Here is a 17,756-nt window from a genome sequence, read left to right on the forward strand (position 1 = left end):
CATGATAAATCATAATAAAGTGGAATGTGTCATTTTACATTCAAATTGCCTTTTAAAAAGTCTGCAGATATGAGTTAATAATTCCTATTCACCACCTTTTACTCATTACAATGATAAAAATTCTTCTATAGACTAGAAGGTGATGTCGAGGAGAAATTTTCTCAGTTTGTTGTCAAAGTGTGAGCTCTTTCTACCTGTTTCCAAACATCTCTCAATTTTCTCAAGAAATTTTGTACTGGTTTATAATTTTTTCCTACCTGTGGTTTGATTACTTCAAATGGTGTTGGCATTTTCCATCCATACACCATCTCATATGGCATTAGGTCTGTACTTTCATGGGTTTTAGAGTGGTACAAAAGAAGAAGAAAGGGAGACTGGGGTAACTTCCCATCTAGAAGTGCACGCTACTACTATGTAAAACAAAATCATTTTGATGGCTACTCACATAATGGCTTAGGGTCTTCCTTATTTTTGATGTAGAGATTCAGCTCTTCTTTTAGCTACTGGCTACACTTAAGTGCATGTCAGTGTTTTTGTCTGAAAAACAGCAGAAAATATACAAAACTGAAGGTTCTGACCTTGATGTAATACATGTGTCTGAGGCAGTTAGAAATGCTATATAAAAAGGGTAAACAAGTACATATAAAGGCACAGTGCATTTAATTCTGGACAATGAGCAGATGAACAGAAATAAAAGTACTGGCTTAAATACAAAATGTCTGAAGATGGCCATTGAACTGGTCAAAACTATTAATCATTGCATCCTTCTTCATGACCCTGGAAAGAAAAGGTTTTCCAGAAGAGCACTACAACAACATATTTGAAAATCGTTTTGCTGGTTGGCCCTGGACAATGGTGCTTGCTTAGCTCAGCATGTTGAAAATAACTCCACTACATAACATCAGCTCAAGATATTTTATCTACTTACGTAACAGAACTGGACAGGAAATGATGGGGAAATATAGTCTGTCTGTAAACTGAAAAGCAAGCAGCACTCATGATGGAAGTTGTCTTTCTCAAAAGAATGCTACAACTGGCACACAGAATGACTAGGACTAAGAATTCTACAGCAGTGTAGAACAGTGTGCAAAGATTTATATAGATCTGCCCATACCCTTTTCATTCATTTGTATTACTAGCAACTCATATCTGTATTCACCCCCCACCCCATGAGCCATGGACCTTGCTGTTGGCGGGGAGGCTTGCGTGCCTCAGCAATACAGATAGCTGTATGGTAGGTGCAACCACAAAGGAAGGGTATCTGTTGAGAGGCCAGTGGTTCCTGAAGGGGGCAGCGGCTTCTTCACTACTTACAGGGGCAACAGTCTGGATGATTGATTGATCTGGCCTTGTAACATCAATCAAAATAGCCTTACTCTGTTAGTGCTTTGGAAATTTGTGGTAAGTTCTATGGGAACAAACTGCTGAGGCCATCAGTCCTAGGCTTACACACTACTTAATCTAACTTAAACTAACTTACGCTAAGAACAACACACACCCATGCCCAAGGGAGGACTCGAACCTCCAACGGGGGCAGCCGCGCAAACCGTGGGCGCCTTAAACCACACGTGTGCTACTACTGTGATCAGCTGAAAGCAAGGGGAAACTACAGCCATAATTTTTCCTGAGGGCATGCAGCTCTACTGTATGGTTAAATGATGATGGCATCCTCTTGGGTAAAATATTCCTTAGGTAAAATAGTACCCCATTCAGATCTCCAGGCAGGGAATACTCAGGAGGACATCGTCATCAGGAGAAACAACACTGGTGTTCTACAATTAGAGCATGGAATGTCAAATCCCTTAATCGGATAGATAGGTTAGAAAATTTAAAATGGGAAATGGAGAGGTTAAAGTTCGATATAGTGGGTATTAGTGAAGTTACGTGGCAGAAGGGACAGGACGTCTGGTGAGGTAAATACAGGGTTATATATATGAAATCAAATAGGTTTAATGCAGGAGTAGGTTTAATAATGAGTAAAAAATAGGAACATGGATAAGCTATTATGAACAGCATAGTGAATGACTTATTGTAGCCAAGATACACACAAAGCCCACATCCACCACAATAGTGCATGTTTAACTAGCTCCGCAGATGAGGAGGAGATTGAGAAAATGTATGATGAGAAAAAAGAAATTATTCAGATTGTTAAGAGAGCTGAAAATGTAATAAACTTGGAGGACTGGAATTCAATACTAGGAAAAGGAAGACATGGAAAAGTAGTAGGTGAATATGGACTGGGGGAAAGCAATAAAAGAGGAAGCTGCCTGGTAGAATTTTGCACAGAGCATAATTTAATCACAGTTGACACTTGGTTTCAGAATAATGAGAGAAGGTTGTATCCATGGAAGAGACCTGGAGACACCAGAAGGTTTCTGATTGATTACATAATGGTTAGACAGAAATTTAGGAACCAGATTTTAAATTGTAAAACATTTCCAGGGGCCGACGTGTACTCTGACCACAATTTATTGGTTATGAACTACAGACTAAAACTGAAGAAACTGCAAAATGGCAGGATTTTAAGGCAATGGGGAATGGATAAACTGAAAGAACCAGAGGTTGTAGAGGGTTTCAGAGGGAGCATTAGGGTCGACTGACAAGAACAGGGGAAAGGAATACTATAGAAGAAGAATGGGTAGCTTTGAGAGATGAAATAGTGAAGGCAGCAGAGGATCAAGTAGGTAGAAAGACTAGGGCCAGTAGAAATCCTTGAGTAGCACAAGAGATATTGAATTTAATCAATGCAAGGAGAAAATATATAAAGCCAATAAACAAAGCAGATGAAAGGGAATACAAACGTCTAAAAAGTGAGACCAATAGGAAGTGCAAAATGGCTAAGCAGGAATGGCTACAGGACAAATGTGCAGATGTAGAAGCATATATCATTAGGCATTGGATAAAAACTGCCTACAGGAAAATCAAAGAGACCTTTGGGGATAAGAGAACCACCTCTATGAATATCAAGAGCTCATGTGGAAAATCAGTTCTAACCAAAGAAGGGAAAGCTGAAAGGAGGAAGGAGTATATAAAGGGTGTATACAAGACAGATACACTTGAGGGATATATTATGGAAATGGAAGAGGACATAGAGGAAGATGAGAAGGGAGATATGATACTGCCTGAAGAATCTGACAAAGCACTGAAAGACTTTAGTCGAAACAAGGCCCCAGGAGTAGACAACATTCCGTTTGAGCTACTTATAGCCTTGGGAGAGCCAGCCATGACAAAAATCTTCCACCTGGAGAGCAAGATGTATGAGACAGGTGAAATACCCTCAGACTTCAAGAAGAAAGTGACCGATCAATCAGTTTAATAAGTCATAGCTGCAAAATACTAACACAAATCCTTTACAGAAGAATGCAAAAAATTGTATAACCCGACCTCAGGGAAGATCAGTTTCGATTTTAGAGAAATGAAGGAACATGCAAGGCAATATTGACCCTATGACTTCTCATAGAAGATAGGTTAAGGAAAGGCAAACTTATGTTTATAGCATTTGTAGATTTAGAGAAAGCTTTTGACAATGTTGGCTGGAATACTCTCTTTCAAATTCTAAAGATGGCAAGGAGTAACATACAGGGAGCAAACGGCTATTTACAATTTTTACAGAAACCAGATGGCAGTTATAAGAGTTGAGGGGCACAAAAGGGACGTTGTAGCCTATCCCAGATGTTATCCAACCTGTATATTGAGCAAGCAGTAAAGGAAACAAAAGAAAAATTAAGAGTAGGGATTAAAGTCCAGGGAAAAGAAATAAAAACTTTGAGGTTTGATGATGACATTGCAATTTTGTCAGAGATAGCAAAGGACTTGGAAGAGCAATTGAATGGAATGGACAGTATCTTGAAAGGAGGATATAAGAAGAACTTCAACAAAAGCAAAATGAGGATAATGGAATGTTGTTGAATTAAATCAGTTTATGCTGAAGGAGTTAGATTAGGAAATGAGACAGTTAAAGTAGTAAATGAGTTTTGCTATTTGGGAAGCAAAATAGCGATGATGGTCAAAGTAGGGAGAATATAAAATGTAGATTGGCAATGGCCAGAAAAGCATTTCTGAAGAAGAGAATTTTGTTAACGTCAAGTATAGATTTAAATGTCAGGAAGTCCTTCATGAAAGTATTTGTATGGAGTGTAGCCATGTATGGAAGAGAAACATGGACAATAAACAGTTTAGACAAGAAGAGAATAGAAGCTTTTGAAATGTGGTGCTACAGAAGAACATTATAGATTAGATAGATAGATCACGTAACTAATGAGGAGATACTAAATAGAATTGGGGAGAAGAGAAGTTTGTGGTACAACCTGACCAAAAGAAGGGATCAGTTGGTAGGAAACATTCTGAGGCATCAACGGATCACCAATTTAGTACTGGAGGGAAGTATGTGGAGTAAAAATTGTAGAAGGAGACCAAGAGATAAATACAGTAAACAGATTCAGAGTGATGTAGGTTGCAGTAGTTATTCAGAGATGAAAATACTTGCACAGGCTAGAGTAGCATGAAGAACTGCATCAAATCAGTCTTTGGACTGAAGACCACAACAACAACATCATCTGTATTCAATGTAGTGTTAAGACAATTTGTGGAAAATAAATACCCTTCCCTTTGGGAGTGTCTGTGCACTTGATCACCAGTGATTCCTAAGGTGAGCTGTGGTAGGGTCATTATAACTTTGTGAAATAGCCTGTAGTTGCTTTTGTGACAAATGCAGTACAGAGAACGAGGAACTGCCTGCTCGTCTTCGTTTTGCAAGCCTATAAAGGAGGGCAGTGCGTGACCACAATCTGGTGACCTCCTTTCCCTCATGCTTGTAACCTCCAGCCCCGCCTTTCCATCCTGTTTCACCCCCAGAACGCAATTTATCCTTTAACATTATTCTGCTGCTTTCATGTGTGGTACATGCATTTTATATTCATTCTTAACCCACTTCTTTTAACAATAGACATCAATTTCACACCAATAAATTAATATTTTTAATGATCTGCAATTTTTCCATCCCCTGCAATTAGTCCTAAAGTAAAAATGAATAAAACCTTTTTTGTAGGCAATTTAATATAGTTTAAACAATTTTACTAGACGCTGCAGTTTCTGAGATAGTCAAGAAAAACTTAAAAAGGCCACCCTCAGATCCTCCATCCACCCGCCATGCTCACACCGACTGATAAGGATTTGTAATATTTTATTCATTATACTCCATCTTCTCATTGAACAAAAAATTGTGTTTACAAAAATATTTGTCCCTAATTTTCCTTTGTTTAATAGACTATAGAGGCAGACTGTAACGTGACAGCTTTTGCTGCCTACCTGCGGACTATTAAAATTTGTCATTGCTTTTTATTATTGTTGACTGACAGATATACAATTTTCTGATATTGCTGGTAGACTAAGGAAAGTATGGAAAGCACATGGTCTGAGAGATTAATCTGGAGGAGTTGTCGCAATCAGGCAGATGATATGGCATCCACAGAGAAGAGAGAGGGAGGGAGGGAGGGAGGGAGGCAGAAAGGGAGGGAGAGAGGGAAGGGGAGAGAGAGAGAGAGAGAGAGAGAGAGAGAGAGAGAGATCATGGTAACCATGGTAATCTTTTATAGGAAACTGGTCACAGACAATGACATGGAGAGAAGTAGTCTTGGTATGATGTAAGAGAATAGTGAGAGAGTTGGAAACAGGCAAAGAATAACAGAGAGTAATTACAATTAGAGACTTGTAATAACATTGCTGGTTTAAGGTTAGCGGGACGAATGCTACTGAAACAAATTAGCAGCAAATAGGTGTAGGTATTTCATTTGCTTCTCATTACTGAAGTGTGTTTTCTTGATATCAGTTGTAAACTCTCCAGCTGATGGTGCTTATCTTGAACCTGAGATATGCACCCCAGTGTAAGTAAATGGGTGAGATTGATATATCTCTTCAGAACTTGCCCTGTCTGTTGGCAGTATAAAGTTTTGTGTCAGAGAGAAATTAACTGGCCACAATTCAGGGTTGTAGCTAGGAGCTAGGATAATCTGGCTGCAACAGCACAAAATGGGAGTTAGCCAGTATCTGTCACAATTTTGGTTGCAGTATTGGGGTAGCAAGAGGCAGCTGCTGAGAGGCACCTGGAGGTAGAGATGGAGTGAAGAATGTCACAGATAAATTAGCTCAATTTTCTTTTCTTTTTTTTTTTAATTTAATTGCAAGAAATTTGATGTATAAGTACAGCATTGTAATTGAACAAAATGGAAATAATATTCTTGACTAATTGAAAGGTAAGGTGGCTCACATAAATATGGAATCTGTTAAGACAAAAACATAACACTATGAAGAAGATACTAATATGGAAAATAATCAGAGAAAGACATATAGAGTTTAGATTAAAATATGGAAATAAAGAAACATGGTTAGATAGCATCATTTTCTAGATGATTAAATTAAATAATTTCTAAATAATATTTAAATTAAATGAATTAAAGTTGCCATTCACTTGTAAATGAGACTAATTACAAAGCAACTTACACTAACTGTTCAGATAAATCACAGTACAGTCCTGAAGTTTGTAGTATTCACTAATATTTCTATGTCCTTCTCTTCACTCTGATTTTTGTCAAACTACCTGAAAGTAAATATTAACATTTGGGTTCTAAGGTATTTAATTTGCTTAATACTTTTACAAAAATTTTCTGAACAAACCTGATTGGTAGACAGTTGCAGAAACACATTGTTCCTTTCTTTGATTTTATAAATTAAATTAGATCTGACTGCCAGTATCTAGTTACCTCAAAAGCATCTATACAAAAATATTCAGTGGCTGCCAATATCTTATTCATTCAGATTAGATTAATTTTTATTATTGAAGTACTACAAGTATTATTTCTTCAGCATTGGTGCATGCTCCATTTGCTGCAGGAATCTGACTGTGCAGTCACAAATGTACATGTCATAGTGTGTGGTTATTACACTGAAAAGCAAACACATTTTAAAAATGAATACACATTTGTCCCTATGCAGTAGAAACATATTTTAATCTATTACCAAACAGAAGTAATTTCTAATTGACTGTCTTATTTACTTGTTTGTTACAGGTACTAGAAGAACATGCAATTTCTTGGATATTCCATGCTTGTCAAAAAACAGAAGTAAGTTGTTGTAAGTCTGCTGCTTCAACAGCTCTGGTTTTCTTAAGCACAACTTATTTACAATTAAATTACAGAAGATAATAAATAGTTCTTGACTCCTGCACAAATGCACAAAATGACAGACTTCTGGAGCTGGGTACCTGATGGCCAGTACAGTGCTCTGAATGTGTGTTGTTGAATAAGTCACATGTCAGTGCTGGAAATCACTGTTTGTAAGTTCGACTGTGAAGCTTTCAGATATGAACCATACTTCCATGCAGCCACGTGCCTTCAGTGTGTTAATGGCAAACACAATGGTCAGATGAACAGTGAGTAAAGACAGTCATACATTAGGCAGACAGGCAAATCCATGTGATAGTCACACATTGTCAACAGGAAAAAAAAAAAACAAAATTCTAATCACTGTCCAGGAGAAAGTAGTGCAGGGTCATTGTCAATAGATACACCAAAAAACTTGCTGTAAACTGAGGCTGGTTGACAAGTGACTGCATGATGGTCTGTGGTAGCCATTAAATATCTGTGGGCATTTGCCACGTGACCAGGTGCTGGCAGATGTATCCTTCCATGCCATGCCTAGTGAACTTGCCAAATGTGTATAGAATTATATCAAGTGATTTGTCATGTGCCTGCCTTCCGCCCTTGAACTGGACCATAAGTCTGGAACCATCATGGCTGGTGTCGGGGGAGGCCAAGTGCTGTGACAACTGGAGTGCATGTTTAAGTGCTGTTAGTAATAGAGGAGCTCCTCACGGCCCCAACACCAAACAGGCTGTTCGCGATGGAGGTTCGGACTTGTGGCTTGCTGCCAGTTCCAGAGCAGGCTGTGATCTGACAACAGACCTGGTGCAGACTGGGGGCCTCCTGTATATCATCCAGATCCGTAGGGGTGATGACCAATGGCTAGAGAACTGGGAATGTCAGCTGCCCACTGCATGGGAAGTGATCCTGGAACTGGACCACTACACTATGCGTGCATTCATGTGCTGGACTGATATACGATAATGAATGGAATATTGGTGTTTTGATAAGAAAAGAGCCTGCATTGTAAACTCACCCCCCCCCCCCCCCCCTCAACACACACACACACACACACACACACACACACACACACACACACACACAAAGCAAGCACACCTCATATGACCACTATCTCCAGCTGCTCCAGCCAGAGACAGTAGTCATGTTTGTTTGAAATGTTCTTGATTTTGTGTGTGTGTGTGTGTGTGTGTGTGTGTGTGTGGGCGGGTGGGTGGGTTGGTGTTTCCTTTCTGAAAAAGGTTCAGCTGAAAGCTCAGTGCAGAACAGTATTTTCATTGTGCTTGTCTGCAACCCAGTGTGTCATCTTATGGTGAGTAGCACTCTATTGTTTTCATAATACTGTTGAATTTGAGAATAAAAAGTGCAGCAGATTCAAATATGCATAACAAAGAATCCGATAAAGCATACATTAAAGGAGTGTTTTGTATAGTGCACCAGGCTTCAGTTTGCAAAAAAGTGTATAGCAAAAGAGCATATAGAAGAAATAATTAAAAATGTTAATAAGAACACAAATAAGGAACACTAAGCTCCCTAACCAAGAAATATTTGAAAACCTTAGTCAAAGATAGTTATCCCATATGTTGTAAAAACGGAGTTTTATTAGCAATTACCTTATATTGCAAGTAAAGTCCTTTAAGTCCTGAATATTGGCCATTATTGCAGGAACATTGTTATCCTAGATGTCTTTCCTAAAAGTGTTAGTTGCAATTCCTATGGGGTTTTGGCAGTTATTTGCTATTTAGATTTTGCACTGTGTAATCCAAACAAATATTCTTTTTGTTCATGCTATGCCCATTATCAATGGCAGACATCAATTTTGTTTTATGTCACACAAAAAAAAAAAAAAAAAATTATAGCAGATTTTTGTGTGCGCATTCAACAGAGCAGTGAAAAGTAGTCTAGTGCTTTGTTACTATCTCTTCTATTGCAGCAGGTATTTATTACACATGTATAATTACACTGCAACATGAAAAAGTAAATATGTTCACAATATATAAAACAGTTGTTCTGAGACGTAAGTAAATTAAAAGAATTCTCAAAAATAATTCACCATTCATGCTGAATAAATTGAATACAGATAAGTTTTTGGATAGAAAGACAGGTGTGGCGATACTGATAGACAGTGGTGGAAACCACAGCAATGGCTAGTCAGTTCACTACACTGTCTAAGTATACAGTACATATATGTTGAAGCGTAACTTCACTCTTAGCAATCTCACAAAGAGGCATAGTTGACTTGCACAACAGTAAGAGCATTCCAGTTCATTATCCAGAAAAATCCATAAATATTGTCTCTTTGTCTAGGCAATTGTCAGTTTAAATCAGAACATGGGGTTGGCTGATTTGCAGACAATGAGAGTGAGCATGCATGCAAATGATTGATCTTCAGAGAGTTGTGTGTAATTCTCTAGCTGTTTTTGGAGTTTGCTTTGTATCTACATCTACATCTACATTGATACTCCGCAAGCCACCCAACGGTGTGTGGCGGAGGGCACTTTACGTGCCACTGTCATTACCTCCCTTTCCTGTTCCAGTCGCGTATGGTTCGCGGGAAGAACGACTGTCTGAAAGCCTCCGTGCGCGCTCTAATCTCTCTAATTTTACATTCGTGATCTCCTCGGGAAGTATAAGTAGGGGGAAGCAATATATTCGATACCTCATCCAGAAACGCACCCTCTCGAAACCTGGCGAGCAAGCTACACCGCGATGCAGAGCGCCTCTCTTGCAGAGTCTGCCACTTGAGTTTATTAAACATCTCCGTAACGCTATCACGGTTACCAAATAACCCAGTGACGAAACGCGCCGCTCTTCTTTGGATCTTCTCTATCTCCTCCGTCAACCCGACCTGGTACGGATCCCACACTGATGAGCAATACTCAAGTATAGGTCGAACGAGTGTTTTGTAAGCCACCTCCTTTGTTGATGGACTACATTTTCTAAGCACTCTCCCAATGAATCTCAACCTGGTACCCGCCTTACCAACAATTAATTTTATATGATCATTCCACTTCAAATCGTTCCGTACGCATACTCCCAGATATTTTACAGAAGTAACTGCTACCAGTGTTTGTTCCGCTATCATATAATCATACAATAAAGGATCCTTCTTTCTATGTATTCGCAATACATTACATTTGTCTATGTTAAGGGTCAGTTGCCACTCCCTGCACCAAGTGCCTATCCGCTGCAGATCTTCCTGTATTTCGCTACAATTTTCTAATGCAGCAACTTCTCTGTATACTACAGCATCATCCGCGAAAAGCCGCATGGAACTTCCGACACTATCTACTAAGTCATTTATATATATTGTGAAAAGCAATGGTCCCATAACACTCCCCTGTGGCACGCCAGAGGTTACTTTAACGTCTGTAGACGTCTCTCCATTGATAACAACATGCTGTGTTCTGTTTGCTAAAAACTCTTCAATCCAGCCACACAGCTGGTCTGATATTCCGTAGGCTCTTACTTTGTTTATCAGGCGACAGTGCGGAACTGTATCGAACGCCTTCCGGAAGTCAAGAAAAATAGCATCTACCTGGGAGCCTGTATCTAATATTTTCTGGGTCTCATGAACAAATAAGGCGAGTTGGGTCTCACACGATCGCTGTTTCCGGAATCCATGTTGATTCCTACATAGTAGATTCTGGGTTTCCAGAAATGACATGATACGCGAGCAAAAAACATGTTCTAAAATTCTACAAGAGATCGACGTAAGAGATATAGGTCTATAGTTTTGCGCATCTGCTCGACGACCCTTCTTGAAGACTGGGACTATCTGTGCTCTTTTCCAATCATTTGGAACCCTCCGTTCCTCTAGAGACTTGCGGTACACGGCTGTTAGAAGGGGGGCAAGTTCTTTCGCGTACTCTGTGTAGAATCGAATTGGTATCCCGTCAGGTCCAGTGGACTTTCCTCTATTGAGTGATTCCAGTTGCTTTTCTATTCCTTGGACACTTATTTCGATGTCAGCCATTTTTTCGTTTGTGCGAGGATTTAGAGAAGGAACTGCAGTGCGGTCTTCCTCTGTGAAACAGCTTTGGAAAAAGGTGTTTAGTATTTCAGCTTTACGCGTGTCATCCTCTGTTTCAATGCCATCATCATCCCGTAGTGTCTGGATATGCTGTTTCGAGCAACTTACTGATTTAACGTAAGACCAGAACTTCCTAGGATTTTCTGTCAAGTCGGTACATAGAATTTTACTTTCGAATTCAATGAACGCTTCACGCATAGCCCTCCTTACGCTAACTTTGACATCGTTTAGCTTCAGTTTGACTGAGAGGTTTTGGCTGCGTTTAAACTTGGAGTGGAGCTCTCTTTGCTTTCGCAGTAGTTTCCTAACTTTGTTGTTGTACCACGGTGGGTTTTTCCCGTCCCTCACAGTTTTACTCGGCACGTACCTGTCTAAAACGCATTTTACGATTGCCTTGAACTTTTTCCATAAACACTCAACATTGTCAGTGTCGGAACAGAAATTTTCGTTTTGATCTGTTAGGTAGTCTGAAATCTGCCTTCTATTACTCTTGTTAAACAGATAAACCTTCCTCCCTTTTTTTATATTCCTATTAACTTCCATATTCAGGGATGCTGCAACGGCCTTATGATCACTGATTCCCTGTTCTGTACATACAGATTCGAAAAGTTCGGGTCTGTTTGTTATCAGTAGGTCCAAGATGTTATCTCCACGAGTCGGTTCTCTGTTTAATTGCTCGAGGTAATTTTCGGATAGTGCACTCAGTATAATGTCACTCGATGCTCTGTCCCTACCACCCGTCCTAAACATCTGAGTGTCCCAGTCTATATCTGGTAAATTGAAATCTCCACCTAAGACTATAACATGCTGAGAAAATTTATGTGAAATGTATTCCAAATTTTCTCTCAGTTGTTCTGCCACTAATGCTGCTGAGTCGGGAGGTCGGTAAAAGGAGCCAATTATTAACCTAGTTCGGTTGTTTAGTGTAACCTCCACCCATAATAATTCACAGGAACTATCCACTTCTACTTCACTACAGGATAAACTACTACTAACAGCGATGAACACTCCACCACCGGTTGCATGCAATCTATCCTTTCTAAACACCGTGTGTACCTTTGTAAAAATTTCGGCAGAATTTATCTCTGGCTTAAGCCAGCTTTCTGTACCTTTGTCGATTTTTTTTAAATGTCAGGTGTGATAGTCTTTTTGTTTAGCCAATTTTCCTCAGACCAGTAGCAACTGCCTATGCAGTTAGCTGTTGCAGATATTTTGAATGGATACCATAATGAATTTCTCAGTCTAGCACATGAATTTTTCGCGTTGTGTGATCATTGTTTTTTCTCATAGAAGATAGTCCCCTCGGCATGAGGTGTCAACCATTTCATACAGCTGAACTGTTCATTGGTTGGTTTAAAATTGTGGGGAAGGGACCAAACCATGAGGTCATCGGTCTCTCATTCCTAATAAAACAATGCCACAAGTGTGAGAATAAAATGGACAAGACATGTAACACAAAACGGAGAGAAAGGAAAAACCACAAGAATGAAGGAAAGGCAATGAACCCTAAAAGAAACAAAAGAGGACAAGAAAACAACAGAGACGCTAGAAACAGAAGAGAGTAAAACAAGAAAGCAGATTACAGTGGCTAGCCTACCACAAGAATAAAGAGGAGAAGCAAGCCACTCTGCAGCACATTAAAACTTCCATGCTAAAAGCACTCGGGTGGAGGACACAGAGGGACAAAGGACATGTGCTAAAACCTACATAGAAGTATAAAACCCACTCTTAGAGATAAAACTTAAAACTAAAGCTGCTGCTGAGGCATCATCGCCCAACACCAAAGGTGGACGACTGTCATTTGGCAGTCACAGCGGCACTGAGGTGGGTCCTCGCGATGGTGTAGGTGACCATGTGTTACCCATGTATGGCCAATGCGCAGCTGGCAGAGGGCAACTGATTCCCTGCCAGAGGACAGCTGAACTGTCACAAATGTCCTAGATAGGTGCAGAGCCAATTTTGGTGTGTAATTCTGTACTCTTTTTATTGTCTGTATGTGAATTTCAGCAGCTTGATCCCACACAACAGCAATATATTCCAGTACAGGATAGAGCAGCATCTTGTACATTGTGACACCAAGGTGTGACAGTAGGGTGGAAGTAGATTCAGTAATGGGTGCACCTTGCAGAGCCAACCGCTGACTTCATTCCTGACATATCTCAGTTGTGCTGGTGCCACATTAGATGGCAGGCTAGTGTGACACCAAGAAATCCCACAATGTCACTCTGTGGAACAGGGCTGCCTGTGTTGTTCATGGTTGGCAGCACTGTAGCGATGGCATAGTGAGTAACTACCAAGAATTGCGTTTTGGTAGCAATGAATTTGTGGCACCACTTGAAGGCTTAGGTGTGCAGGTTGTTTGAGGCGAATGCAGCTGAAGTTGGAGAGTGCTGGAATTCGTGATGGAGCAGAAGATTGCTGCAGCATCAGCATACAAGACAAGCTGGATATGCTGTGTTTTTCCTGCTGGCAACACCTTTGCTGGAAACAGATGTAATGACACTTTTTTGGTAGTACCACATCTTCCATCAGTATGTCTGCCAGTGGTCCAAGAAGTGGTTGGTTGGTTGGAGAACGGACCAAACTACGTGGTCATCAGTCCCTCCAACCTGAGATTAACAAAAACTGATAAAATCTCATATTAAAAGAGGGAACTACAACATCCATAAAATGATAAACTATTGACAAGGAAGGAAGGAAAAGGACAGAAGACGAGGTGAGGGAAAGAAAGTGACTAATGACAGGGGCATGAAGGAAGAAGCACAGGAGACAAGAGAGATGCTCAGGACATAACAGACCTCATGAGGAAAGGAGAGGGAAGGCAGAGGGCTGGGGTGAACCACCAAGCCCAGTTGAAGCCAATCCAGTCAGGGAGAAGGGGGGAGCACGAAAGCCTGCCATCCCTCCACTCACCGATAAGGTGGAAGGCCCCTCCCTTAAATAAAGCAATAAAAACCCCCATCACGAATAAAACTTAAAATGAGATCCACTGCTGAGGCATCGTCAGCCAACACCAGGAGTAGCAATTCTGGAAAGCTAAAAGTCCATTGTAGGGCGGCTAAGTTGGGGCAGTCCAGTAAGATGTGAGCCACAGTCAACATTGATCCACAATGACAGAGAGAGGGGTCCTCATGACGGAGGAGATAACGGTGAGTCAAAAAAGTATGGCTGATGCGGAGCCGGCAGAGGATGACAGAGGCCTTATGAGAGGCCTGTAAGGAGGACCACTGTGGAGTTGTAGAGTCCTTCATTGCCCTGAGCTTGTTCAGCCTGGTAGTAGCTAATTTAGCCAGTTGATCGGCAAGTTCATTGTCAGAAATCCCAACATGGCCTGGGGTCCAAACGAAAACCACCAAGCACTCACGTTGAGTGAGGAGAGGAAGGGAGTCCTGGATAGCGATGACCAATGGGTGGCGAGGGAAGCACTGGCCATCAGCGTGCAAACCGCTCAATGAGCCACTACAGATAGTGAAGGATAGACCCGAGCAGGAGCGGATATAGTCCAGTGCACGCAAGATGGCTACCAATTCTGCAGTAAAAACACTACAGCCATCTGGCAAGGAGTGAAGTTCTGTGTGTCATGCATAGGTGTAAGCAAAACCAGTGCAGCCAGCAACCATGGAGCCATCAGTACAGATCACTTCTGAACCCTGAAAGGAACTGAGGAGACAAGAGAACTGGTGGGAAAGAGCCATCAGAGGGACAGAGTCCTTTGAATTGATTGAGAGAGACACACCATGGAGGGGTATGCGTGAGTGGAGAAGAGAGGTGGTAAAGGCAATTGCTGGAGCTCAGAAAAGAGTGACTGAATGCGGACAGCCACAGTAAGCCCACAATGTGGATGCCACTGTGGCAGGGTGATCTCCATGTCTGGATAGAGGAGACCATAATTAGGGTGCTTTGGGGTGCAGTGAATGCACAGCACATAAGATATCAGCTGTTTCTTTCTTTCTCACTGGTCATACCAGACTTGAGAGTCCATTATCGCAGCAACGTATTTTCGCCATCTGTCCCTGTCTTGGGCTATTTCCTTCCATTCACCTTCAATACCTAGTCTCCTCAAATCACATTGTCCTCCCATCTACGCCTCAGTCTCTCCACAGGACGTTTTCCCTCTAAGTGCCCTAGCATTACTCTGCGCACTGCCCTGCCCCCATCCATTCAAGCTATGTGACCCGCCCATCGCAGCCTATGTGATTTAATAATACTGATTATGTCAGGGCTTGAATTGAGTTCGTGAACTTCTTCGTTATGCAGCTTTCACCACTCTCCGCTAATGTCATCCCTTTTTGCTCTGAAAATTTTCCTCAAAATTTTGTTTTCAAATACTCGAAACAGCTTTTCATTTTGCACAGTGAGAGACCAAGTCTCACACCCATTCAGCATAACTGGTAGAATAATAGTTTTATATATTCTAATCCTTAAATTTCTAGACAATATCCGTGATGAAAGTAATCTATTCAGTGAGAAGTAGCATGCATTTCCTGCCTGTAATCTCTTCTTCAGTTCGGATTCAATCTCATTTCTCGAAGTGATGTCCACACCTAGATACTTAAATGTGTTCACTTTTTCAAACTGCATGTCTCCAACTCTTAAAATTTCCTGATCTACTGTTGTTGGCATTCTAGTAGTAACCAGGTATTTAGTTTTGTCTTCACTTATCCTTAGACCAACATCTTCACTAGCCTTGATTAACACATTTGCATTTGCTGTTACAGATTCTTTCCTATCACTAATGATGTTTAGATCATATGCATACCCTAATATCTTAATATTTCCATTTAACTCCACACCCTCTGAATTATCTGCTGCTATTCGTACAATATATTCTAGGACTAAATTAAAAAGTAGCAGAGACAGAGCATGTCCATGCTTAAGTCCATTCTTTATTACAAATTCTTCTGACTCCAATTTCCCCACACGTACTCTACCTTTTGTATTTTAAAACTTGCTTCTGTAAGTCTAACACACTTCTTTGGTATTCCAGGTTCCAAAAGATTTCTGTACAATTTTGATTGCAATACTGAATCATGTGCTTTTGTAAAATCTATGAAAAGATTATGAACTGGTTTATTGTATTCCCATTTCTTTTCCAAAATTTGATGCAGGGTGATTATTTGGTCTATAGTTGATCTGTTCCTCCAAAAGCCAGCTTGGTAATCCCCCACAATTTCATCTGCATATGGTGTAAGCCTGCTTAGCAGAATATTCGAGAAAATTTTGGAACATACTAGTAATAGCGATATCCCTCTATAATTACTACAATCCATTTTGTCACCCTTTTTAAAAATTGGGACCAGAATCGACTCCTGCCACTCTGAGTTCCATACTTTAGTCATCACTTTGTGAACTACTTCCACCAATTTCTGTCCTGCATTTTCAACTAATTCTGCAGTTATGCAATCTGATCCTGGTGCTTTATGGTTTTTCAATGTTGATTGCATCTCTTACTTCCTTTAACGTTGGCTCAGGTATCTGGGGTTCTGCTGTGTGTATTTCGTATGCCTGCTCATTTCCTGCTTCCTGGTGTACATTTAATAGATGCTCAAAATACGCCCTCCATTTACTTCATATAGCACTGGGGTCTGTCAGTATTCTCCCGGCATTCCCTCGAAGTGCATTTGTCCGAGCCTTGAACCCCTTCCTATACCCATTTATGTCTAGGTTAAGTTCCCTAATGTTTTTTTGTTTTACTGTTTGTTTCCATTTTTTTTAATTTGATTGCCCGTAGCCTATGACCAACTTCCCTTCTCATGTTCAAGAACTCCTCTTGTTTTCTGTCTCCCATTCTATCCCAATCTAATTGCACTTTTCTCCTTTCCTCTACCAATTTCTTGCATTCCTCATCAAACCACAGTTTCCTCCTGTTCTTCTTAATTGTACCTATTGTGACCTTCAATGCCTCTTTGATATTATTCCTCACAGTGGTCCATTGTTTATTTGCATCCTTGTCTTGATCTTCGTTTATCCTGAGAGCATCAGACCTATTTGAAATTTCTATCATGTACCTTCTTCTAAAGTTTTCATCATTTAGCTTGTCAGTGTCGAACCTAACAAGTTCTGCATTGTCACACCTTGATGTTGCGCTGTAGATAGCCATTGGTGAACTTTGGCAACTACAGGAAAATGATCAGAATCACAGTCTGCTCCCCTGAAAGTCCTAGCATTTTCTATACTAGTGTGCCACCTCTGATCTACAAGAACATGATCAATTCAGTTTCAGGTGTGTCCATCCGGAGAGACCCAAGTTGCTTTATGAATGTCCTTCCTTTTGAAATATGTGCTCTCAACAATCATGTCTTTTGAAACAGAAAAATTAACCACCCTTGTGCCATTATCATTTGAAATGTTATGCAAACTTTCTTTCCCAATTGTAGGCCGGAATGCTTCCTCCTTCCCTATCTTTGCATTAAAATCACCTATGATTAATTTTGTATCATACAAGGAGAACTCATCCCACAGTTGATCTAGTTCTTCATAAAAGCCATCTTTAACAACTTCTTCAGCGTCTTCAGTTGGTGCATGTACATTAATTACTACTAGTCTATTCAACCTGCCGGACAACACTA

General features: G+C 40.4%; 1 protein-coding gene across 1 annotated transcript in view; it reads left to right on the top strand.

The window, feature by feature from the left end:
• Nucleotides 1-17,756, top strand: part of LOC124789997 (sodium channel protein Nach-like) — a 116,734-nt gene that overhangs the window by 55,795 nt on the left and 43,183 nt on the right. Inside the window, exon 6 of the mRNA XM_047257540.1 lies at nt 7,065-7,118. Within this exon, the coding sequence (XP_047113496.1) occupies nt 7,065-7,118 (54 nt within the window). The remainder of the gene's footprint in view (nt 1-7,064; nt 7,119-17,756) is intronic.

The sequence above is a fragment of the Schistocerca piceifrons genome, chromosome 3 (genome assembly GCF_021461385.2).
Source record: "Schistocerca piceifrons isolate TAMUIC-IGC-003096 chromosome 3, iqSchPice1.1, whole genome shotgun sequence".
NCBI lineage: Eukaryota > Metazoa > Arthropoda > Insecta > Orthoptera > Acrididae > Schistocerca > Schistocerca piceifrons.